A 27,551-nucleotide genomic window follows, 5' to 3' on the forward strand; every position below is an offset into this window, starting at 1 on the left:
ACTTGTTGCCAGAGGTACTTTTTCTGATCTACAAGACATTGTGTCCTTAATTACACTGAAATTTAGGCCCAAGAATGCCTCAATAAAAAGCCAAATCCAGTAAAAATGACACAAAGCAGGCAATCTCAAGAGGAAATCTTTGTTTTCCAAGCTGCTATTTACTAATGACTAGATCAAGGCTATGAGCAAACACTCAAGTGCTCTGGCATCTTGCGCATGTCAGTTAGTTGTATTTGATTAGATGCTAAATTTACCTCTGGTCTGAAAGAATGTTTCCATATGATTTTTTTTTTTTTTTTTTTTTTTTTTTTTTTTTTTATAAACCAAAAAATTTGTTTGAAATTTATACCAAATTTTCCTGTTAACTAAAATCAGATTAACACAAAAGTTGAGTGTGAATAAATAACCTAAATATACCAATCTTGATCTTAAAAACAGCTAAATTAGACTTATTAGGCTGAGTTATCTTAAAAAAGTCAGTTTGCAGTGTATTCCTATATATTTTTATCCTAACAAAATGCAATCTTGCGTGTGATAAATGGTCTGTAAACTTTTCTCAACAGCTGAAACTACATACATGTTAATAATTCCATAATTCCTTCTTTTGTTTTTGCCAAGGTTCGTTAATTTTGCCTGCAGGCTGTTCCGTAGACTTGGTGTTTAATTATTAAAAATGACGCACCTAATAAATCAAAGCTAACTCTTCTTGAACTTTTGAAATCTTCAAAGCAATGAACTAAAGTAGTTTTAATCTTATTAAAGAAACCAAGTCATTTTGCAGGGTTTGACTGTTTTGAGACTGCAAATCCAACCAAAAAGATCTGTACAAAAACAAAAATTCAAATTGCCCTATTTTGGTTTAAACACATCCCCCTTCTGATCATTTCGACAGCTTCAATGATGGCAGCAGCTGTGTTTACCAGGAGATGTGGAACAAATGCAAAACATTTAATTGTCAGGTGTTTTACTCCGATTTGGGCAAGGAAACGGAATAGTGGAGCACTGCCATCGGGTGCCCTCGGGCTGCTACTGCTCTTCAGCTGCCCTTCAAGCTACTTGGCAAAATTATAGACTGAAAATGAAACTAGGGGCAAGGCCAACCCGTCGATTCTTGCCACTTCTTAATCTTCCTGATTAGTCACTCATCTGGTTTAGTCTCTTTTTGGATTCAAGTTTTCTGCATACTACCACTTTCTAAAAATATTTTACTCCTTTTGAAAAAGCAGGTAAAGAAATTGGACGGATACATTTCCTTACAGTTTTGAAATTAAATCAAAAGTACTTTGTTACGATTTTCAAACAGGTTGTTAAAAAAAAAAGACAAGTCAGGACAGGCTGGCCTCATCCCGGTCATTTTGAAATGTACAGCTTTTTAAAAAAAAAGTTTAATAGTTGTAAACATAAAAATGTATCTTAAGACCATTTATGCAAGTAATGCCACACTTGGACTAAAGTGAGGCTGACATGAGTATTGTATTAATGAAGGTGAAACTAAAATGGGCATCAATACACATTTTTGTTGTTGAAATGCATGCTTTAAAGCATCCTAGAAAAAGTAGTCTTGTATTAAAATTTGATGCCCAAGAAAAAATACATTTAGCTTCATTTGACTTTATTTTTTATATTTTCTACATTTTGGAAAAGTTTTACAATTGGACCATCCCACGTTCAGACAGGGTGTTAAAAGTATTTGCTCAGTAGGTCTTGCTGCAACTTTCCTAACTTTCTAGGATCTGGCTTTATGCTGGACTAGAAAGTCTGTAGTCTTGTTGATAGGTCTCTTAAAACCGATTAGTCCCAGTTGTTGGAGCACTGAATGAAAACAAGCTCCAGGCCAAGAAAATCCAATGTTGGCAGCCAAGACACACAATGGGTCTTGCAGAAACACAGCAAGCACTAAAAGGCATTTGGCTCTCTAACGGACCTTGTTCCTGTTAGATAAACTGAGTCAACAGAGGCAGGACAGAGTTCTGCTCCTGAAGTGACAGAGACTACCAGTGACTGACAAAATGTCTTTGTGAAGTATTAATCATGCTGTTAGGGTATCTTCCCTGTGAATTGCCACCTTGTTGTGGTAGAGGAGTTTGTATGCCTGAATGATCCCAAGAGATATAATGTTGGGGGACAATTGCCCCTGGTAGGTCTCCCAAAGCAGATAGGTCTGATGTAACAGGCCAGACAGAGCTATTCATGATACTTGTATGAACAGAAGATAACAAAGCGTTTGAGTTTGTTCTCCTGGATGTGTGCTATGAGGCCCCCCCATCCTGGGGATGGGCTCATCTGCCAGTGCCTGGTAACCAGGCCTCTAAATGTGGGATCTAGTTAGGCTCAGCCCAAATGAACTACATGGGTTGGCCTTCTTGTGGGCCCACCACTTGCAGGAGGGGCCATATGAGTGCATGATGCCATGGGTAGCAGTCGAAGGCGGGGATCCCAGTTCTCGGACCTTAGCTTACACAAACTAGGGGCGGAAACATGGAATGTCACCTCTCTGGTAAGGAAGGAACCTGAGCTTGTACGTAAAATTGAGAAGGACTGACTAGATATAGTTGGGTTCACCTCAACACGTCTTGGGTTCTGGAACCAATCTTCTTGAGAGAAATTGGACCTTTTTCCACTCTTGCATTGCCCATGGTAAGAGGCACTGGACTAGTGTAAACCTACTTACAGGTCCCTGGCTTGGAGCCTATGTATTTGTTTTCCCTGGCAGATGAAAAGGTAGCTTCCTTAAGTCTTCCACTGGTTGGGATGGGTTCTGTTTTTTGAACCTATGAGTTGCATGACAGTCCAAGTATCCAGCCTTCTTCAAGTTCTTAGCATGGGTGCTGGAAGGCGCTCCAACTAGGGACTCCATTTTTCTGCGGGGAGACTTCGGTGCCCACATCATTGGTGACCACATGACTGGGAGGAATGGTCTGTCTGATATCAGCCCAACTTGTGTTCAGTTATTTGACTACTGTGCTAGTCCTGATTTGTACATAACAAAAATCAAGTTTGAACATACAGGTGTCCATAAGTGCATATGGAACCAGGACACCTTACACCGCAGATTGACACTAGACTTCAAATGAAGTCCTGTTGAGACTTTTAAGTTGGTAGGACTCAAAAGGGCAGCTGGGGGATTTTGCGGGCAAAGCAGGCTGCAGGCCTGGCTGTTCCTGATGTAAAACCTTGGATGTGGGAGAAATTCAGTGAGATCTTGAATAGACTCTTGATAAATTCCAAGAATATTCTAGCAAACTGTCAGGCAACTGAGGCAGGGAAAACTGCACTTTACAAATGTAGTTTATAATGGAGGTGGATTGCTGTTGACCTTAACCAATGACAATGATGTCAGGTGGTGTACGGAATATTTCAGGGTCTTTCTCAATCCCACTAGCACATGTTCCATGGAAGAAGCTGAAAATGGTAGCTCTCAAGTTAGTCTGTTCATAACTAAGGATAAGAGTACCAAGCTTGTGGTGGTAGGGCTCTAGGGGTGGTTGAGATCCACCCAGTATTTCTGAAGATTCTGAATGTTGCTGGGCTGTCTTGGTTGACACCCCTTTGCAACGTTGAGTGGACATTGGGGGCTGTGCCACTAGATTGGCAGACTGGGGTGGTGGTTCCCCTTTTAATAAAGGGAGATTGGAGGATGTGTTCCAATTACAGGGGAGTCACACTCCTTAGCCTCCCTGGTAGGGTCTATTCAGGGGGCTGGAGAGGAGAGTCTAGTCCATGGTCAAACTTTAGTTTCAGAAGTTATAATGCAGGTTCCATCATGGCTGTAGAACACTGGACCAGCATTTGACCTTTGCTAAGGTCCTCAAGGGTGCATGGGAGTTTGCCCAATCAGTCAACTTGTGTTTTGTAGACTTGGAGAAGTCATTTAACAGGGTTCCCTGGGGCATTATGAGAAGGACTCTGCCAGGACTGATTTTGTTCACAACTTTTATGAACATAATATCTCTGTGAAGCCAGCGTCCTTGAACAATTACCTCCAGCTCCCACTGGAGCAGTACACAGCTGTGTGAAACAGCTGGAAGGAGGTTCAGCACCTCAAAATCTGAGGCCATCATCCTAAATCTGAAAGCCCTCTTTGGATTGGGAGAGAAATGCTGTCTTTTATTGGATGAATTGTCGGTTTAACAAGGTTATGTACACAATTAAGGGAAGAATGGGGTATAGCATTGATAGATGTGTAATATTGCTTCCACAGTATATGTTGTGCTGGTCCATTATGGTGAAGAAAGCAGTGATTTGCAAGTCAAATCTCTCAATTTACCATTTGTTAATGTTCCTGACCTCATCTATGGTCGTAAACTGTGTAGTCTCTTAACTAAACAGATTGTGGATACCTGCAGAAATGATTTTTCTCTGCAGAGTAGCTCGATTCTTCTTTAGACATGAAGTGAGACCGTGATAGGTCCAAATATCTGGGAGAAAGCTGAAGTAAAGCTGCTGCTTTCACATATTGAGAAGAATCTGCTGACGGCGTTTAGCCTTCTTAAGAATATCCCCTGACACTTCCCTACAAGGTGTATCAGGCATGTGTAACTGGGAAGAGACTCCATCAAAGACCCAGGACAATCTTCTGAGACAGAATATCTTGGACATATTCCCAGAAGATCTAGAAGAACTGGCTGTAAGAAGAGATGTCTGGGCCTTCCTACTCGATCTGCTGCACTCACGACCTGACTTAAGAATAAGTGTCAAATGATGGATGGAGGGTATCTCTCAAACTCCTGTTGAATAGAGGAGCTCAGACCATGCAAGGCTGTAAGGTAAACCACTTAAGAGTTTTTGTTGATAAAATATTAAATGCAGATGTGAAACACCCATTAGTACCATTCTGCAGGTCTGGGTATTTTACATGTGAGGAAATACCAGACAGTTCAAACTGGAATTTCGTGGAAACCTGAAGTCTGTCAGTGACAGTTTGAGGTGAGGGGTCACTGTAAAGTGTTCTGATAAAATTCTCACGAGATGAACCATTCTTAGTGATGAGAGGTACAGATGTTTTTCTTATTTATGTCGAAAAGTGAACAAGCTTGCTGTCAGATGTACAGTGTGTGTTCCGTTTATTTATCTGTGGCTTAAAGCACAAGGTATTTTTTGCTCTGAGATCACTACATTTTAAGATGGAAACGTTTGGAAAGATGTAAATAGCAAATTTACTTTTAATACTTTTCATCAAAAAAGGGAGAAGGGTTTCACAGCTTAAGATCATAAACTTGTTAATGTTAAACACTTCTATTTTTCTAAAGTTAAAGTATGTGTTGGGCACAGTTCCACAAATCTGCTAATGGCGATCTAACCCCTAACTTTGAATACCTTGAGCAGAAATGGCTTACACTAAATTTAAATCTGGTAAATTCAAGTCTGCTAATTGTTTTAAAGTCAGTTCTCAACACAAAGTGTACAGGAGAATTCTTTATGTAGCGGTATGCCATGCAGATCTAAACAAAGGTAAGCACCACCTGGTGATGTCAACCTTGCAGTGCTTTTTCTCCCTCCTCATATTTACCACAAACGGTCTCTGACGCATGGTGTCAGTTTACCACCAATAACAGACTTCGACATAAATGCAAAATCAAACCATAACAGGAAACTAACAATAAAAACCCATTTTCACACTACTAAACCTCATAAACAGTTAGACATACTGCAAACATAATTCCTACCCAGCGTGTTTTGCAACGCTGTCACTGGGACGTGACTCTCACACATGATTTCACACATCTTTAATACAAACCGATTTATTACCGAGAGAATACTGATAGCACACATCAACTGTATGGTTAGTTTATAAAAGTAGTTAATCACAAAGAGGATTGCTAAAGTTAGTTAATTCATTTTAGTAAATGATATGAGGGAGACGTCCAACACACACTGAATGCATCACTCTGCTTCAGTACTGCAGTGTATGATAAAAGTTGGTGCTTTAGCGTTAGCTTCCACTAATTCTTTTTATCTGTTTAGCACTTTAGCGTTGGCAATTTTTTTTTTTTTTAAGTTAGTGAATTAGTGGTTAGCAAAGCTAACATTTGGGTTAGCTGTGCCCACCACTGGTTAAAGCCATGAAGAAAGAAAAAAGTTATCAGTTGTGTAATCTCATTATTGAGTTAAAAAAAAAAAAGTTCAGGTACGCACTTGAAAATCTAGAGGATTCTAGTAACCTACTTTTTAAATCCTGCACAACGCAAAAGATCTGGAAAACCATTCAGACATAGGACACTAAGGAAAAGAAAGAGGGGGAAAAAAAACAAAGTAGGTTTTGCTGTAGTTTGTTTTGTCACAGGATCCGCTGAAATTGTGTAATGGAGCTACCACCATTACCTGCTCCTGCCGATTTCGGTCAAAATAGTGCATTTGTTCTTTGATGGTGCTCTGAAACATCAAGACAAGGAATCCAACATAGACCTGACAGAACTGGGGTAAAAACCAGATTACGCTCGTCCACTTCCTTTTGCAGCCTCCATAGAATACACAGAAGAAACCCTGTTATTACAGCTGATTTGCATGAACCGGATTGCTGGTATGAACGGGCTAGTGGTCAACAAAAGAAGCCTTTGCTTAGTTTAAGTTGCAACCATTTTGGTCTGTGGTTGGGACTTACAAATGCTGAAACTCTTACCTCTCATAAAATAATGACATTTATGTAGATGCGTTTCTGTAGGCTTATGGAAGAACTGTTTGTCTGTACAGAGATTTCTTGTAACAGATTTTTCTATATGTTCATTACTTTATTTATGATATGCAATTTAGCTGGTCAACTCCTTTTTAATTGTACAACCAAATATTTTGTGCTCGTTTCTAGTACTTTAATGTATTTAATATAAACACATTTTTACAATATTACTTTGGTCAAGTCAATGTGTGCTATATATTGGAAAGAATCACATATCTTGTGTGTTGTATGCTTAAATTTGTATAAATATTTTTCAATAGAGTATCTGTGTACCATTACACCAATTCAAAGTTAAATAATATATTGCATTTGAATGTAATTTGATTCAATAAATCTGAGCAATTTACCCCTTAATTTCTGTAATAGGATGCCATTTTAGGACATTGTAAACATCAAACTTCAAGTTTTTATAATACTGCTGTGATATCACCACGTGTCACCTTCATGCTAGGCCAGCCTTACTGATTTGTTAGAAACTTGAGCAAAAAAACCACAATATTTAAAATGCTTTAAACAGCAGGAGAGGCTCGCTGTCCCAGAATAATTACATTTTAACTCTGAGGAAACCGAGCACAATAACAAAAAAGATATTCGTGCTTTCCTGCAGAACCTTAGTGAAGGTTTTTGTTTTTTATTTGTAAATGGTGCCGTTTTTATTCCAGCTTGAACATTTGACCTCAAGTTGGCTGCACACCTTAAAGCTGGGCATGTGCAGCATTTTCTCATTTAAAACCAAGTGATTCCGAGCAAGGATGGAGATAATTATCACAAATTTTATGAAGAGCTATACACTGCTGGATATTCAGTTATAAAGTGAGTCACTGGATTGATATTCAGCTGAGTGGAGCTCATCCAGTGCAAGCAGTGTTGATAAAAGCTTTGTAAACTACTATAACTCTCCAGCCTCATAATCCTGGTTGTGCATTTAGACGTTTCCTGGTTGGAAGATTTTTCTGGTCTGCATGATGGTCAGAGTTGTGGTTTTTGACTGGCTGCAATGTGCCAGTTTAAAAGCGGAGAGGATGTTTATTCAAGGTCAACCACCATTAATTTCTCATGGGTTGTAATCCGAAAAAAAAAAAAAAAAAAAAAAAAAAAGATGGTTTAACTATAAAGTTAATACAGCCATAATGCAGTAATGGATATAAATCCACCCTTGGATCATACATTGGCTAAAGAGGATGCGTAACAATCATGAGCAAGCTTCATTTTTAATATTCCCTCCCATATAGATTATTTAAATAATCCTATTACTCAGTTTTATAGTTGTAAGCTTTGTTTACCTAAAAATGATATTAATAAAGTAATTATAGCAGAACAGTTTTTGTAGAAAATCAACCATTTAAACTGCAGTGAATCCCTAATCATGGTTCATTTTGACCAAAGCAAGTTGCAGAAATGTTATAAAGGCCCAAAGACTAAAAGCTTAATTATGTCACATAAGTACAGTGTTTATTTTAACTGTCTGTCTTATCTGGAAACATGTAGACACAGACACTTCAGCAGCACACTGATCTCTGCTTTGAGACTTCTTGTCAAGTTCCACATGACTGAGTAGAGGGCCCAGCTGGGGCCTCGTGGTTGTCTGTGGACGTCTGGGGTTTTTGGATTGTAAAGTCCCACTCGCACAGAGTAATACGAGAATGTGCGAACGTGAATATATAAGACGTGCTCAGACGCCGTACAAACCCAGCTGAAGCTGCTGCCCCTGCTCCAAGCCACAGCTGAGGTTATCAGACCACAGAACAAGGTTGGCAAACTTCTAGGCACACAGAGAGCCGTTTCCCACAGATCCATTAACGCTCGTGCAGACGGAGCTTTCTGGCTGGTTTTGTCGAGCCCAGCTGGACTGCCCTCAGGCCTTTGGTTCATCCAGAGAAATGCTAATGCTGCTCCGGATCAACAATCACAACCAGAAACACGTTGTTTGTTTGCTGAAAGCTGATTTACTGTGCCCCCACATGTAAAGGGACCTAATTTTATCCACTGGTTTAGTTTTAATTAAAATATTTTACTTGTAGAGAATCGTGCAATTTTTAGGGTTGAAGCCAAATATTTTCTATTTCACATAAAAACACTGCAGATGAGTTTTGAGTTCAGTTGAGACTTTGATTCTTGAGAACGTCTTGAACCTTGTTTGATTCTCCGTCACTGAAAATTGTGGTGTTCAACAACAGTGACTGTCCTCCGCATCAGATTTTAAAAATAATTTCTGTTTCCCAGTTTTTATGACTCCTAAAGGATAAAATCACAAATCTTTAAAGCATGCAGCTTTAGCTTTCACTTTCTTTCAGTGTTTTCTCCGTTTTCTTATCTCTTTGATGAATGTTTGCAGTGTCATGGTCTGTAAAATAACTATACCGATACGTCTGCCTGAACTTGAAAAATGATTTTAATCTCTGAAGGTTTGACAGGTTAAATAAAGGCCATGAAGTTTAAGCTCTGGGAATAAAACACACAGAGCCTTCATAAATGCTTAAAGCAGACACGTTTTTTTTCTGCTTTTATTCTTTATCATATTAAGACGTATTCAAATATAAAAATTCTTACATAGCGCAGGAAAAAAAACATTTACATTTATAACTCCTGTAACAAAATTACACAAAAACATGTATTAGCAAATATTTTTTAGCAGGTGCCTCTTTTTTTTTTTTTTTTTTTACACTTTCCAAATAAATATTGCCAATCATAAATAATCCACTTGCACATTTGTAGGCTGTCAAACGTCTCATCTTTCTTAAAGCTGGGGCACCTCAGATGTTGACCTCGGCAGCGGTCAGTGTTAAATTAATCAGTGAACCTCCGAGATGTTTCGCCCTCGCTTTGATCCATGTCACACTTCTGCACACCGCTGTCCCCGTCTGTGTTGTTACCTGAGCTGAGCAGCAGTCATCATTAATCAGTTTCTATTTTTTCTAATGGATCATCTTAATGAAGTTTCTGTTCTGTAGTGAGTGACGGTGATTAATGCACACCAGTCATGAAGTCTGTATGAGTGCACCTCCAGGGGAGGGGGCTGCTGGCATGATGACAAAACATCATGTATGGAACATTAGGTTTTTATTGGAACATGAATTTCTGCAATAAATGAGTATTTACCCACTTCTGAATCAAATTAAAGATGATGCCAGGGCGTTGTAATGCTGCTTAAGCAAATATTTAATATTGTGACATTTGTGTTAAAAGAATACACAAATATTTAGTGTCTAATTAGCAACTTTAAATAATTTGTAATTGAAATAGACAAAGTATCAGTGTATTTAATGACAAATGGTAATATTTCTTAATACGTAGAGGTGGGTTACAGTAAGGAGCTTTTATTTGAGCTGTTTGCATTTGTATAGCGGCCGGAATTGCTGCTAATTTTAGTGACAGTGTAGTAAAAAATGTGTGAGGTTTAGTTCAAGAACTGTGTTCAGATGCATTTTTCATAATGACCCATTGAGTTTTTGTTTATTTAAAAAAATAATTATTATAGTTCCACCACTGTCTGCCATGGAGGTCTTTGTAATTGTCCCCATTCAGCCTATTGATGTTGAGCAGTTTTGACTTGATTATGTTAAAAAAAAAAGTGTGTCCTAAAGTGGCAACTTCTGATTATGATTGGTTGGATTTTTTTTGTCCTTTGCTTTAACAAATTAGATAATTCTAATAATAATGAGCAAGAGAATAAAACAACTAGAAGTTTAAAACTGTTCAAATACGGTTAAAAAAAAATTTAAACGGTCATTTAATACATGCTCTAATATTAAAATCATATGTCATACTTTAGTTTATAGTTTGTTTTAAAATGGTCAGGTTTAGAGTTAAAAATTATTTCTCAAATGTAATTTCTAATGGAGACTAGCTGTTTCGCAGCTCATTCAGTTTCCTGCTCTGGCACAACACGGCAACATCTCCTCAGTTGTGTGTCCCGTACTTGCCGCCATACACGTCACATCAGTCCAAATATGTCTAATAAAGTGGGAAAAAAAAACATAAATATGTCGCTTCGCCGTAGAAGTTGCATCTATTATGCCTCACCGCTGTTGCGTCGCGTTTGTTACACGTCACCGCTGACGACCCTGAAATGTGGGCCGGTGTTTTAACAAAAATCGATGAGCTGCCAAATGGCAGCCGCGGGAACATGCACGGGAGGACTTTAATAAGAATTTAACAAGATTAACACTTAAAAACAATTATTTGTTTGCTCGAAATTATAGTAAAGGTGTGTCTCTTTAATTGGTCAAATCAGTTGCATTTCAAAAGCCAATTCGCAGAAGCTGGAGCGCGCAGAGGGACGACTCACTGTGCATTTCTTTGAAATTTAATAAGATAACCACCTAAAAACAATTGTTTGCTTGACATTATAGTAAAGGTGTGTCTCAGTTTAATTTTTCCTTAATAAAAGGACTTTGATGGTCAAATCAACTGCATTTCGCCAGGGTGTGTCGTGGTTAAATGCAGCTTTTTTGACGTTTGCTCCAAGAGTTCCGGAGCGATACGAAGGTGACTTTGTATGGCAAGCCAAGTGTCTCATTAATAGCCACCTTTACCTATTAATGAGACACCTGGCTTGCCATATTGCTCGAGGGCCCTCTAGTGGCTGAAAATGGTAGCGTTCAATAGTTATGTCAGAATAAATGTAATTGTCAGATCTCAGCCAAAAATTGGATTATAAATATGGAGAAGAAAAAAACATAAATATGTCACTTCGTTGTTTAAGTCAGAGGCATGCTAATTTATGCAAAAAGGTGCGACTTATACAGCAACAAATACATTAAGTTAAATACCAGAGCAAGGAGGTGAAGCGTATAGCCTGCTGGGCTAGAGAGAGGCTTGGAGGCATTTTTGCATCCAAAGTTGAAGCTTCAGGAAAAAATATTTTTCCTTCCCAAAGACGACCGCGACCAACCACAACAGACATTCCAGCAGACTGTGAAAACTCTGCTCCAGATGTAGCTTGTTCAACTTTTCATGTGTCGAGTGACGGACGTGTGTATTGAAGTAGGGGCAGATCAGGGCACATTTGATTTGTTTTACCCAAGTTTGTTCTTCTAAGGCCCGAACACTTGGTTCAGTTGTAAACGGGAAGCACATTTTATTCTTAAACTTGTATGGAGGTGCTGTCGGTGCTTACTGACATGGGCTTTTGGCTGCACTTTGCTGAACTGTACAAGCTTTGACAAAGTGGAGAAACGGCTACAAATTAAAGTGATGTTGCTTAAATTTACACGGTCACAATTTACATAATTCATCAACGTACAATTCATTTGAAAGCACTATTTTTTTTTACAAGTGCTTTCATTACACAAAATTACACTCAATGCACTCAAATTCACAAACTTTATTAAAATTCTGATTTTTTTTTATTTTAATATGACATTTTTGGGGAAAAAATAAAATAAAATCTAAAGCATGTTCAAAACCATTCTGCAAAACGTTCAACTTAAACCCAGTGTTGTAGCTTGGACAAAGTGGTGTCTGAATGTTAAAATAACACTTCAGCTAACATTAGCTCTAATATCTGATGCCTTTGGACACACTTTTTTTGTTTTGGAACAAGAAAATGTTGGAAGTCAAAACTGTTGCACGTTCATCCCTCAGCACCCAGACTGTTTATTTCAGCTGCCCAGTGTCAGAAAGTGGCCAGAAAAATCACAATGATGTCACGAGAAGAAAGTTCCCATATAAGGCTGCATGCAGATCCTCTCCCTTTATTTGGAGTAGAAGAAAATGCAAAGCAATTTGGAATTGTAGAGAAATATGAGCTCCATTTCTATCCAAAACAAACTCTAAAGGCCCAGATTCCTCAATTCAAGGAAGTTTGTTCATAGCAGAGTGGTTAGTCACTGCACAGTTCACTCTGTGCTGACACTAGCAGACCTCTGTTTAATGTAATTATTTTTGGTAATTTCAAAGCTTCTTACTTCCCACATAATGTTGAGGCATCATTTTCCCACAGCACATGCCTGGCAGGATGGATTCAAAGGTTATGATGTGAAAGAAAATGTTTTTTTGGAAGTTTTTTTTCTTCTTCAGCGTGTCCAGAATGATGGATTAAACTCCCTTAAAGCAGATTTTTATGGTTGTGTCATTACCTCGTGCATCTGAAGGTGTCCACAGTAGTGATGAGGGGGTGGAAAATGGCATAAAGGTCAGCAAAAACTGAAAAAAGAAAACTAAGCCGCAATTGTTATCAGCTCTTGAAAATTTGCTGCTACGTTTGTACCTAGTCTCCCATGTTAATAATCTTTCAGATATTTCGTTACGGCTCTGCGTGGAAAGTTATCCAGGATGGAAAAACTGCAAACTTTGGTTTTCAAGACCAGTGCATGGGTGAAACCAGTTAAAAAAGCTGAAGTTTGCCTTTTCCCCAAGGACAACTGATAAACCGTTCGGCAGGAAAGGCCTTGCAAACGACTGCATTCCTTTTAAACTGTGTAAGGGTATTTCTACAACTGAAGGGCCAGGCGAGCAGGCATCTTTTGTTTTGCCCTGCAGCGTCAAACAGGAAAGACCGGTTTGTGTTGTGGCCCTTTTGGGAGTTTGGTCCCAATGTCACAACCCACATACCACACTTTCCGTCCTAAACGTCGCACCGCCAAATGCCGCATCAGTCCAAATATGTCTAAGAAAGTGGAAAATAAAACACAAATACGTTGCTTTGCCATATAAGTCGCATCTATTATGCGTCACCACTGACCACCCGGAAATGTGGGCCGGTGTTGTGCCAAAAATTGATTGGCTGCCAAATGGCATCCTTGGGAGGACTTTAACAATAATTTAACAAGATTAACACTTAAACAATTGTTTGCTCGAAATTATAGTAAAGTTGTGTCTCAGTTTAACTTTTCCTTAATAAATGCACTTCAACGGTCAAATAGCTGCATTTCAAAAGCCGATTTGTGGCTGCAGGAGCGCACAGAGGAAGGACTCGCTGTGCCTTTCTTTGAGATTTAGCAAGATGACCATCTAAAAACAGCTGTTTGCTCGAAATTATAGCAAAGGTGTATCTCAGTTGAACTTTACTTAATAAATGCACTTTAATGGTCAAATCAGCTGCATTTCTCCTGGGCGTCGCAGTGAAATGCAGCTGATTTGACGTTTGCTCCAGGAGTTCTGGAGCGAGACTAAGGTGGCTTTGTATGGCAAGCAAAGAGTCTCCTTAATATCCACTTAATATACACCTATTAATGAGACACTTGGCTTGCTATATTACTGGAGTGCCCTCTAGTGGCTGAAAATGGTAGTGTTCAGTATTTTCCATGTGAGAATTATTGAAATGGTCAGATCTCAGGCAAAATATTGAGTTATAAATATGGGGGGGGGGGCATGAATATGTCGCTTTGCCGTATAAGTCACAGGCATGCTAATTTATGCACAAAGATGTGACTTGTATGGCGAAAATTACGGTATTATTCTATAGCCCAAACTGTCTTTGGAGCGTCTTCACACATCCCTACAGATGTGATGTTGTGGTATCGCCCACAAAGAAGTCATACAGACTGAAAACACGGTTTATGTCTAGATGAAAAAATAAAAGATTAGTAGGAGATGGTTTTTCCCTGGAAGCTCTCCTCTGTCAAAGCCGTGCTTGTCCTTTGTGTGTTTACACTAGTCATTTCTTCTGTTTTTAGGGGCACAGCCCTGATCAACACCCCCTCCTCCTTCCCTTCTGACCTCTGAGCATCCCCAAGAGGTGAAAAGCCCTCGTGCAAGCTGTTACTGTTACAGTCTGTCTGCTGTAGTGAAAGCTGCAGCTCCTCGGGGATTCCTGGAAGCAAATATAATCATGTCCTGTGTGGATTAAGAAAGAGACCCTGGTTTTGTTAAACCAAAAGTCAAAGCTGTCGTTCTTGAGGGAATAACTTTTCCGTCAACTTAAACAGTTAAAGACGCTTCAGACTTCCTGTGGGAAAAAATGTAACATTTGCATAGTTGGAGAAAAAAATCTGTGCATGTAAATGTCTGATTAGCCCAGATTACTAAATTAAAGTAAATGATGCTCTAAAATGAATCGGATTGTGTCTTGGATTTCATTCTCCGTATAAATGTTTACCGGTACTTAATTTTTGTTCTGGTAAATTTTCATGTATTTGAATGATAAATTCTAAGATATCCTAATAGTTTTCAAAAATATAAAAACTGTTTAATTTAGTGTCTTTACATGTTGAGTTCAAATTATTGGCATTTAGCCGTTTTAACATATTTCACTGGTTTGTTATAGGTTGAATATAAAAAGATTGGTTGTCTGTTTCGTCAGATCTTTTATTAATAAAACCAAAAAGAGGATTCTACGTGAAGACGGTTTTAAAAAAGGCGTTTGTTTAAAGGACAGTAAATTATACTCGGTGATCCTGTGTATTTTCAGGTCACCTGCATAAGATTGGAGCTTGGGCTTACAAAAAAGGTCAAACTATGCAATAAAATAAATATTTATTTTCTGATTCTTTCATTTTTGCCTTAATTTTATGATTTTGCTGTGATTTATTGCCGTGTTCAACTTTCTTAGTGCACGTTTTCTACCCTACTTGCTAAAGAGTAAATTTTCTCCCACTCCTCTCTGTCAGAGCCTGGATGAGCTGGATGATGACGAGGACACAGGAGAGAAAGACAGAAGGGATGAAGAGGAGTTGGTTCAGGCCAACACGTTCCAGAATGAGTCCATGACAGCCGACCCCAGCACCGGCTACTTACTGGTAAGAAGTTTAAAACAAAGCCTGATGTGTTTGTCAGAGCACGGCACGGATCACTTCATTGCTGCCAAACAGAGGCACTGTTGCACAGAAAGTCGGGGAGTTCGCGTGAAAGGCAGCAGTGATGTAAAACACTCAGGTGTCACAGCATTTCATCATCACTTAGAGCTCAAGGTGTTAACTCAAATACATACAATGTTATTTAGCTACATGGATTGATGGTTTTTGGTCATCTTTTGTTCTTTTTGAAGCATAACAAATGTTACATAAATTAATCTTTATTTAAATAATGAATTGCACTCATGAGATGTCCTTTCAGACTGAGCCTGATTCATCAAACTTCATTTTGTTTTCAGTTTAGATTTATGCAAAAGATGTCTAGTTTTTAAGAAAAAAGATTTTTCTCTGCCACAAAATTGCTAATTATTCAATTTGAAAAAGAACACTTGCAGAGATTTAAGTAACATTTCCTATGCAAAGTGAAAACATAAGATAATTGGTTAAACTGAATTGCTTGAAATTTTATTTTATTTTTTAAAAGATTTATAGTCTGAAAAACTCTGCATTTAATTCCAAAGTAATATTAAATGTATTCATACTGATTTCCAATAGAAATCTGAGCCCAGAAAAGGTTAGAAATGCATCTAGCTGTGTACGAGTGACCAAACAAACTTTCTGTTTGTCTAACAAAGTTAAGTCAGGTCCTCTGGACGGGTTCTTTGTTGAAACGTTTCGTCTTTTATCCATTAAACTTCTTCAGTCTAACTGCAAGCAAATTCAGTCCTATACGCAAACCCACCCACACAGACCAGTATTTGCAGTTTGACTCCCATCACCCTTTGGAGCAGAAGTTGGGAGTCATCAGGACTCTGTACCACAGAGCAGACAGCGTCCCCACTAACTCAGGAGCCAGGCAGAAGGAGAAATCCTACACAAGACAGGCTCTAGAGCAATGTGGATGTCCTAACTGGGCCTTCCTGAAAGCAGAGAAGAAACCCAAACAGGACTCCAGTCAACCATCAGGTGAAAAGGAGGAACCCAGACCCAGACCAGTGGTCATTCCATATGTTGAGGGAGTATCAGAGAAACTGAGATGTTTATTTTCTAAACATAACGTCCCAGTGGCTTTTAAACCCCAAAATACATTACGGCAAAGACTGGTTCATCCCAAAGATCCAGTCCCCCGGCACAAACAGAGTAATGTTGTGTATGCTGTTCAGTGTCAGGAGGGTGATCAGTCTTACATCGAGGAAAATAAACAGTCACTGGCCAAAAGGATGGCCCAGCACAGAAGATCAACACCATCAGGCCAGGACTCTGCGGTCTACACTCATCTCCAGGACAGCGGTCACTCTTTCAGGGATGAAGATGTTCACATCCTGGACAGAGAGGAACGATGGTTTGAGAGAGGAGTAAAGGAGGCCATCTTTGTGAAAAGAAATCGTCCATCATTAAACAGGGGTGCAGGCCTCCGGGTTCAACTGTCCCCCTCTTACAATGCTGTGATTGCTAGTATCACTCAGCCCTCTGTGAACAGTAAACAGCCACCAGTGTGCTAATGATCCATTGTTAGGCTGATGGTCCTTCTTGACCATGTGAACAGCTGGTTTTGGATGTTGACAACAAACTGGTTGATCCACTCTGAGAAGGTGCTATTTATAAGACTGAGTTTGTTGCAGCTCCTCAGACTAAAGAAGCTTTTTTAAAATAAAGACGAAAGATTTCAACAAAGAACCAGACTCAGCCTTGTTAGGTTTATCTACCTGGATTATGGATCAGGTCTATCTTTTTGTATTTCTGACTGACATGAAAATTGTTATTTAAAAGGAAAAATAAATCCAGATGAACCTCTCGCTGTGTGATAACTGCACAGATGAAGGTTGGAGCCACGTTCCAGATGAATTGGCTGTTACGCTTCAGTGGGCTTATTTTGTTTTGGGCTAGAACTGTCTGAGGCTGTTTACACGAAGCGAAGGCTAGCGTATGAAATATGTACACAAACACTACGCTAACAGGAAGATTGTGACAGCACCTACTGAGACGTGGTCGTGACGAAAAACAAAAAGCAACATATTCAGCTATTTATATAGAGCAAACAAACAATGAGCAGTTCAGAACTATTTCTTTACCTTTTCCACACATCTGGTTTGTTTTCAGTCCATCTTTTGAAACCGAATATTCCACCTGATTCTAATCTTACATTTCTATATTGGCTCTAACACTAAACACATGTGGCTACGCTGAATCTTACCTTTTCTATATCTCACTGTCACTCATTCAAAATGGGTATTTTTATTCTGATTGGTGTCTTGTGGGTTGCTCATGAGCAGCAGGGATGCAGTATTTTAATGGTATTCTTACAGTTGTCAACCAGGCACGTGTAAAAGTAGAATGGGTAAAAAAAAAAGTTCTGTCAAGCCTCATGTATCACAAGGAGACAAGTGTTTGTCACTGCTGGTGCCATTATCACATACTGTGTTGATTGCTCTCAACAACAAAACGTGTTAGTTTAGCTCTTTTTTTTTTAAGCAATGTGGTTGGTACCTTTCCTCCAGGTTTTATAACGTTTTCCAAACAAAACAAGGTGCAACTTTTCCACTAGATGTAACAGAAAGTTCAATTTGGGTCATTGAGGGCAGTTCCAATCCAGTAATTGTTTTTCTGCAGACACGTGGTCCAGGTTATCAAACACTGCACCACTGTGTTATGCAAGTTCTGCCAAAAAAATAAATAAAAAAGTCCAGTTCTAGTGAACTGTGGTAAATCTGCTTTAAATATGACCCCAAGTCTCTGTCCACGCTCTAACGTGGAGCAGATAAACGTTCTGCATCCTTTGCTCTATAACAAGCATCACCCGCCTGTTTTTCATTTTCATCTCAGTCCAAATGTGGTTCTGCTGCAGAACGTCTTGTCTGAACAACAGGAAAGCTCGTTTCCAATCACACATTTCCTGCAGGAACAGAAGCTGCTTTTCTTGCACTTCGTTCTGCTTTCTGAAACAATACCTGAAAATATTCACACCTCTGATTCAGAGTTTCATAAAATTCAAAAATTAAGCCAAATAAACTTCAGTAATGTTGATCTTGAGGGGAACAAGAAATGTAAAGACTAGACTTCAATTTGAACATTTAAAAACATGGAGAATGGAGCTGCAGATAAAGTATCAAAACATTTTTTCTTCTTCAAGCAAGAAAATCACAAATCAAAAATACGACAAATGTTTAAAGTAAGCCTGCAGGAGCTGCGAGTCGAGACGTGTCGTTTTTTTACCTTCAGTCTGTCTAAATCTGGAAACCTGACGTCTTTTTCTCCAGCTGTCTTCAAACTCTGACAGATACTTAATAAAATGTGTAAGACTATTGCCAAACGTTGTCTAACAATAGTGCTGTAAGGTTGAAGATGGTTTTAACCTGAAAATTACCAGAGAAGTTCTGAGTGAAAGTCCGTAAAAATAAAATCAATGTTTTCGTGTAAATGACACATTACTTTTTTATTTATTAAAATCCTGGAATTATCCATTATCTCCTTTTATCTTTTTTAAACAGGAAGTTAATAGATGCCTCGAGTGAAACGGTAATCTGAATGTCATGCTGCTTTGGGCAACAAGGTGAAATCCCCCAATTTACTTCAGTGGAGCAGAGATTTCTTTAACTGAATGAGCTGACAAGTTCTAAATGATGCACCACACTAGGTCAGACACTTGAAGGCTTTTATGCACACTTTAGGGAGTGTAGATTTCTGCAGAAAATCCAACGACATCGTGCTAATATTTATTTGTGTAATGTCTGCCATTCACATTGCAAATACAAGTTGAAGAAACTTCTGGGATTACAATGATTATTTGAAAAACTGATTTAACTGTAGTCTAACTAATAGCAGCCTGTCATTACAAAGGATTTTTGATAGTTTATCTTGACAAAAACATTCTCAGTATTTTAGTAAACCAATTCAGTAGTCCCTCGTTTATTGCAGGGTTACGTTCTGTCAGTGTCCTGCATTCATGTTTTGGTCCCGACTCGGCTCTCATGGTCCCACCAGAGAAGCGGGGACAAAACAATGTGCCGAGTCAGCCTGGAATCAGCTAAAAGGTACTGTGGAATAGTGATTTTTCTGTGGAGGGCTGAGTAGAGTCATGGATGAGTAGGAGCATTGCAAAAGCCTCATTTGTGCAGCCATTGAGCACCAAAAACCTTTTGGAGGGAGCTGGAACTTCGGATGGTCAGCACGGGACCAGACGGTGGTCAAAATCAAATCCAAATCCGAATGGAGGAGGAAAAAAAAAGTCCCAGTGGGCTTCAGAGAGAACGCCGGACCTCCGGGCAGCGCCTTCCCGCTCGGAAGGTCTAGTGGGTCGTCAGGCAGATGAGTCTGGAGGTCCGGTTCTGATCCAGTTCCCGGTCGGTTCCATGCGGCTCTCTACATCCGCTGAGCACCAAAGTCACTTTGAATAAGGATCAAACTTTTTCGTTGCTTCTGGTTGGAGCTCTGTTGGCTTCTGGGTGGGCAGCACGGTGGCGCAACTGGTAGAGCTGCTGCCTCTCAGCGAGCAGGTCCCTGGTTCAAACCCCGGTCCAGGGGCCTTTCTGAGTGGAGTTTGCATGTTCTCTCAGTGCATGCGTGGGTTTTCTCCGGGTGCTCCGGTTTCCTCCCACAGACCAAAAACATGCATGTTAGGCTGATTGGTAACTCTAAATTGTCCCTAGGTGTGAATGAGAGAGTGAATGGTTGTTTGTCTCGTTTGTCTCTATGTGTCCCTGTGATGGACTTGCGACCCGTCCAGGGTGTACCCCGCCCCTCACACAGTGATTGCTGGACATGGGCACCAGCGACCCCTGTGACCCAAAATGGAATAAGCGGGTAAAGATAATGGATGGATGGATGGATGGCTTCTGGGTAATGTAGTCCTTTTGACTGGTGATACAGTGGAGGCTTATTGAGAGAAAACTACAAAATGGCGGTTCCTGTCCGAAGTATATATTTTTTCGTTAACTTTTTACTGTACTATATTGTACTGTCCCAATCGCGTAATCTTAAAGTAGACATTCGTGTCGTGTACTTTTTTTTTTCTTGTTTACGATCTTTGAAAAATCGCAAAAGAGCGAGTCTGCGAAAGTCGAACCGCAAAGTAGTGAGGGACTACTGTATATTCAAATTATACTAATTTATTTAATAGATCTAATACTGTTTAAAATTTGTTGACACTTCTTTTTTTATTTTATTTTTTACTTTTGTGTTCCTTTTTAGATGTAAAGGCATGCAGAAGTTTAAAAAAACAAAGCAGTCATAAATCGTAATGCTTCCCAACGGTAAACAATTTAATATTGACATTTTGTCCTGTAGATATAGAAAAGTGTATTTTTTAAGTCAAATTAAAATTGTTTATCTAAAAAACAAAAAATAAGAAAGGAAAAGGTGACTCAGACGTGTTACGGTTCATTCAGTGGGGTCATTCTCGGTTTTAGATGTGCTTTAATATTTTTAGTGATTTGTGAATCTGCAGGGCTGCTGTTACACTCGGGCTGTTTTTCAAGCTCTTTTTGGGTTGAGTGATGTGCTCTTAAACTTAGCAGGGGGTGACTTTTTGTAAGAGGAGTCTCAATTATTTTCATTCTAGAAAAAAAACTAAAAACTTTCTGCAGCTTTTATTCTCTGCTTCTGCATCTCCAAAGTGCTTTTTCAAAAGCCTCGGGGATGTTTTGATCGGTTTTATGGTTCACACAAACCTGTCTCGTTTACAATGAAGCAACTTTGTTTGCCAATTTTTGTTCAGTTTAATCTCATGTGTGACATCTGCTTTTAAATAATAACAACAAAAAACTCAAACTAGGCTTGCATTCTTCCTGTAGTCTGGAATACAAATTAATGTCTTTATAAAGCTAGAGAAATAACAAATGTCTGGTTTTAGTTGAGTCAAATATTTCATGAATAAACCATCCTTTCTTTTTTTTTTAGAACAGATGCTCATTGTTTTATATTGATTGTCTCTTTTTGTTAGATGTTTAAATGTTTTAAATAAAATAAAAAAAAAATTGGCTCGACCAGAACATATTTTTATTTTATTGCAAAAAATTTATCATATTCAGACTCAAACCTGCAGACTGAACTCCAGGTCGGATTTCTTTATTTTTTTATTAACATTCATGAAACAGAGCTGTTGAAGCACAGCAGTAAATACACACTTACATTCAGTGTTTTTAGTTGTACATCCCTCCTTTATCACGGGGTTTCCGTACCCTGGCCCTCCCACAATGAGGGGCCGAGACGGGGTAGAGGTAGGGCAGCTGACTCAAAACCAAAAGTCCCAGGTTCGATTCCCCCAGTCATTCCCACATGTCGTGATGTCTCTGAGCAAGACGCCTAATCCATAATTGCTCCCCGGGCGCTCGCATAGCTGCCCACTGCTCCACCTGAGTGTACCCCAGGTGCAATGGGTTAAATGCAGAGAACTAATTTCATCATTGTATGGAAACATACAAGGATGACAACACATAACACTTTTAATTTTAATTTAATTAGTAAGTGGAAAAAAAGCAAATTAAGGATACAGTGGTCCAAGTTCAAGTACAGTAAATTTAATTTTGTTCTATCTAATGTATCACATGAGATGGGAATGACAATAATGTACACACTTAGTAGTAAGTAGTAGTTTATTTTAGTATTCATATACAGGTATATATTGGAGTTTTAAACCCTTACTTTTGCAATATTCCTAACAATTTTCTAAACTCTTAAACCTTGTAAAAAATATTAATTTTAAATGGGTACTCACCAGAGAAGATGAAACTGAGATGAAGAATTTGCTGCCAGGTGATGACGATGAAGGTGATGAAGATTCGTTAATTCATTCAACCTTTATTTATACAGGTTAGTCTCAATGAGCCTTGAGGACTCACTTACGAGAGAGACCTGTTTTTAACAGAGTGATGACAACAGTGGACAACAATAGACAATAATAATAAAAAAAAGCATGTAAGAATAAATTTAAAGAAAAATGAAAGAATGAGTTTGTTTCAGCAGGCACAAAGTTTCCCATTGGCCAATTTTTTCATGAATCATTCAATTAATCATATTAAATTGGATTAAATTGCAATAATTAATCCACACGGGGAGTAGTGGCACAGAGGTTAGAGAAGGTGGGCCTGTTATGAGAAGGAAAATAAATACAAAAAAATAAAAAATTTCTGATTAAAACAAAACATACTGGATCTCAGACTTTAATATCACAAATGGAATAAGTCAGATGGGATGTTGATCTTTGAATTATAATTATCTATTGAGTCATTATTGTCTTATTGCCTGCATCAGACACTTTTTCCAAGAGCGTTTAATCATTTTATAAATCACTCAAACAATTTTCAGTCGGGTCATCTGGACAGTTTCTTTTTTTTCCTGAAACATTTAACCTTCCATCCAGAAGGCTTCATCAGTCAGGGAAACACGCAACACAAAACTGATTCTTCCCCCAAACAGCTTACTCCAAAGTGGAACAAACCAGTTATGTTGGTGCTAAGATGGTCTCTTTGGCACGCCCCCTCCTCCGGTGCCGGCCCTCTTCCTTGTCGACAGTCATGTCAAACTGGTTCAAAACCAACAAAGTCCATGCTCAATAATCCAGGTATACAAAATTGTTGGATTGTATACCTGGATTATTGAGCATGGACTTTGTTGGTTTATAAATCACTGTCTTTTTTGTTTGTTTTTTAAATAATGGCATAGTCTTTATTTAACCAAATTTTTTATCTTTGTCATTTAACACATTTTGTGATGTTTAAGTTAATTATTTGACATGGGGCAGGGATGGTGCAATGGTTAGAAAAAGTGGGCCTGTGATTGGAAGGTCGTTGGTTAGACTTCCCAGACCGACAACATAAAAATGTGGGTGGGAAAGGTGAAGCACCCACACCTGCCTCCACTCTCATTTGCCCCACTCTGGGCCCTTGAGCAAGGCCCTTAACTCCCACCATCTGCTCCCACCAGACACCCTAGATGCAGCTCTCTGCTCCACACAGAGGGCTGTGGTAGCTCGGTGGTCTGTGGTTGTCAGGAAGGGCATCCAGTGTAAAAGTTATTGCCAAGTCTTTGTGCGACTTAGTTCGCTGTGACGACACCTGAAGAATGGAGCAGCCGAGAAAAAAAAAGGAAAAAATCATAATCCACATGACCACTGCAGCTTCCATCTTGACAATCGTGCCGTAGGCAGCCACCACCATCCACGTAGGTACGACCATCTTTAAAGTTTGTCCAGAAGTTCCACTTTCTCTTTAATCGTCAGCATCTTCCACTGACGTATCAGTTTTGAACACAAACCTTTGGAAGCCGTCCAGTTGAAAAAGAGCAGAGGTAAACGGATGTCTTGTGCTGGAACAGCCAATCAGCACCCGGATAATGTAACTACGCCCTGTATCTTAAGAGACATGCGACATGAATTAAATTTTACGTTTGAAAGGCCGGTTCAGCAGTCATGACATCGCTTTGCAAAAATACTGTTCGGCAGAAAACAGCTGCTGGAGGCACCACAGTACAGCACAGCACTGATTTGAGGGAACTGTAGTCCATCTGGCGATTACAGTACAGTGGAGGCTGAATGAAAGAAAACTACAAAATGGCAGCACCTGTCTGAATAATTTTTTTGCCATTAACTTTTTCACATCCACATGAGCTCTGTACAGCGATATTACCGTACAGTCCACAATTGTGTGGAAAAATAAATTAAAATACTACTTTTTCACAATATTTAGTCTTTTTTTAGATGCGCTTAAGTTGCTCCATACAAAGTCCTTGTAAATCTAAAAGGTGAAGGATTCTTCTGCAGGTAACAAACAGTGTGTCGGAGATAGACAGGCAGCTGTGTGCAAAGAGAGCGACAACAGTCGAGTTCTGCCTGACAGACTGCAACGGTGTCACGGCTCTTCAATCAAACTCAGGATCCTTCACCGCACAAGACCTCAGGACAGACGAGATGCGTGTTCATCTCTCCGAACGGGTGATTTTTCTCTGAAACACCATTTTCCAGAAGGCGTTTACACTCATTACTACTCTGTAGATCTAAACAATCTTTTAATCTCTTAAGATGATAAAATAATGAGAAAATGGGGGAAAAATAAATCACCGTGTTGCAAAACGTTGCCTTTCCCAACGTGGAGCTACAGGGTTCCAGTTGAACTGTTAAATGGAACAAAGCACATCTGTATCAGCTCAGCAGCTGCAGTTTCTAAACTTTCATACACAACCTAAAGGCTTTCTATTAATGCTGTTTCTGATGAATTTGTCTTTTTGTCTGGATGGATTTTCTTTTCTCTTTGAGCCAAAACAACCCAAGGCAGATGAAAACAATGTGCCGGCTGTTTTTTTCTGCGATCGCTATTTGAAAGGGTCTGCTTATGTCGAGACATATTTATGCAAATAGGACATCATGTTTCCCTTTGTTTGTTGCAGGAAACTCCAAGATCTGGAATTGGGTGCCACAAGAGGTGAGATTCATGCTTTCTTATTGGAAATGGTTCAATCTTCTACTAATCTGACAAAGCAAACACTAAAAGACAAAAAATGCTTATCACCGCTGCAGACTTTCTCTGAAATTAGAATGTTTTTTTTTTCTTGCTGCGTTTATTTTGCTGGTTTTGTTCAAGAAGAATGACGACTGTTTGTTGGACACCATCCGGACCTATGACACTGTGTTCAGGCCATCACTTCCCTGCTGTGGCAGGCAGACAGCGTTCAAAGTAAATGATTTGCTTTGAAAGGTTTTGTGTCCAAAATGATGGGGTCTGTTTGGTCAGGTTTGCTGTGGCATTTGATGAAAGGCTTTCAAAGTTTTCCCCTCTGAAAAACCCACAAATACGTTTTTTTTTTTTTTGTTTTTTTGTTGCACTGCTGCCTTTTGTGAGGCAGATATGTAGTTTTCCTTTTAGTTTATGGTCTACTTTATAAGATGTTGTGGTTAAAACCAATCCTCAACACCAACAAAAGGTCATATTTGTTCAATAAAATTAATGTGCGACTCTTTCTTGCACCTTTAGATGATTGTCTAGTTCACCAATTTTTTTTCCCCAAAAATGTATTTGTTTTCTACATCTTGCAACCAAAGAGAGCAGTTGTGGCCAACCCCTTGCCTAGTCGTCAAGCTGACATTCAATCTGTCCAAGTAATTATGGCTTCTGCTCCCATCAGCTGGCCTGGCCACACTTGGATGCTCTGCAGCTCTGTGACGGATAACCTGCTAGGTGGGCCGGGCAGCACAAGATGGCTAAAAGACAAACAGTACACAACACTGTCTAAATGACTGCTTTAGAAAATATTATCAAGTTGTCTCAGCTCATTGTAACACTTGTTGGAACTAGGCCTGTCACGATGACAAATTTAGCTGGACGATAAATTGTCTCAGAAATTATTGTGATAAACGATATTGTTTGAAATTTGACAATAATTAGTCATTATTGTCAAATTTAAGAAGAAATGTTGGTTAATTTGTTTTGAATGTAGTACCTTTTTTCGACCACCGGATGGCAGTATGACAGTTTGAACCGAAGGATGGATAGTGAGGGAGCGAGCATAGTCTCTTCAAGAAAAATAAGAGGGAGGCTCCTTGACTTGACATGGGCTGTCTCTCCTGTTTTTCGGTTCTCAAAATGGCAGATGCTCGGTGTGGTTTGAGCTCTTAAACAATTCCATTTTTCACACAACGCTTTTAATAAAAAAAATCAGTAAACAAGTTCTCGGCTTCTTTTTGCAGAGGAAAAACAACTTTTTACACAAAGGCACATATTTCAACTGTGAATTTTGGAGCTTCGACAAGACAGTTTTTTTTTTTTTCCGAGGTCAGGCTGTTAGCTTAGCTCGTAGCTTAGCTTCTCAGGTTAGCTACTTTTAACGATTCAAAAATGTGATTTTGGATGGTTAAAACGGATTTTAAAGAGAAAAGAGAGAGGGTGGGGTCAGTGAAGAGCACCGGAGTTGAGATTTTTGTCATCCAGTGTCTTCAGTAGAAAGAGAGAGACATGAAGAAACGATAAAGCCGATAAATGAAAACGAGGTTGATAATTTTCATTTATCATGCGATTAATCGATTGATTGTTTATCGCACCAGGCCTAATTGCAACGAGTGTTTTAAAATGACCACGTTAATGTCTTAAGGTTTTTCAAAAATCTTGACTGAGGGCGCTGTTCTTTAAAACTTTATTTCACAAATTGTGGTCAAACTGTAAACAAACATTTGGTGGTTTAATAAAGAAATGCCTGAAATCGCCTGTCACCTTTGATGTTGGAGAGTTGAGCTGAAATCATCTCATGATAAAAACCTGTTTGTTACCGTGTACATTAATTAAAGTACGATCTTGTAACATTTTCAAGGTCTTCCAACAAAGTTGAATCAGGTCCTCTGGATGGTTTCTTGTTGTTGAAACATTTCGTCTTTCATCGAAAAGCCTTCATCAGTCCGTAGTTTATTGATTTATTTATTACACTATTACCTGGATTATTGTGCATGAACTTTGATGTTTTGGACTAGGTTGGCCATGGCTGCCTCAGAGGAGTCGGCGTGGGAGAGGGTGGACTCCAGAAACCATCTTAGCACCATGGTTTGTCCACTATGTGAAAGTACTATTTATGACAGTTTGGTGTGGCTCCTCAGACTGATGAAGTCCTTTGGATGAAAGACGAAACGTTTCAACACAATGAAACCGTCCAGAAGACCTGACTTTTTTTTAACCTGGATTATTGCACATGAACTTTGATTGCAAGGTCTTCTTCTGTCTGCGCTTAGAGTATTGTAGATGACTCGGCTACTTAAATAAAATTCAGAGAAGAAGAAAAAAACGCTTTGAAAATGCACGATGCTCAGCTTCTCCGAAATATCTTGAAATGCTGCAAAAATGTTTTAATCAGTTATTATTGACTATAAGACATGAAGGTGAATATTTATGTAAACATTAATTTTATTGTAATGTACAACTCTGTAGAGTTGATGAGTTGAATGTGTTGGTGCTTTGTTGGCAGGAGCTCCATTAAAAAGAGTCACCTTGGAATTTGTTCATAGACTGATAATTATCTAGCTTTGTGAGACATGCCAACTTTAAATGTGGATGTTTTGACCTAGAATCAAGCTGTAGTGTTGGATGTTTTCCCATTGGATAGTTTTTCTTAAGAATAAATAAAGATAAAGTAATGAATGTTAAGCAGCTCATCTTGCATAACACAGGGGC

General features: G+C 39.0%; 1 protein-coding gene across 1 annotated transcript in view; it reads left to right on the forward strand.

Moving 5' to 3' along the window:
• pawr (PRKC, apoptosis, WT1, regulator) overlaps positions 1-24,821 on the forward strand; it is a gene marked incomplete at its 3' end in the record, with an annotated part of 62,175 nt that extends 37,354 nt beyond the window's left edge. The window contains 2 exon segments of the mRNA XM_037696039.1: positions 15,226-15,354; positions 24,787-24,821. Of these exon segments, the coding sequence (XP_037551967.1) occupies positions 15,226-15,354; positions 24,787-24,821 (164 nt within the window).
• Positions 24,822-27,551: the final 2,730 nt, after the last annotated feature.

This window comes from Nematolebias whitei, chromosome 22, assembly GCF_014905685.2.
Source record: "Nematolebias whitei isolate Nwh7 chromosome 22, NemWhi1, whole genome shotgun sequence".
In the NCBI taxonomy this organism is placed as follows: Eukaryota; Metazoa; Chordata; class Actinopteri; order Cyprinodontiformes; family Rivulidae; genus Nematolebias; species Nematolebias whitei.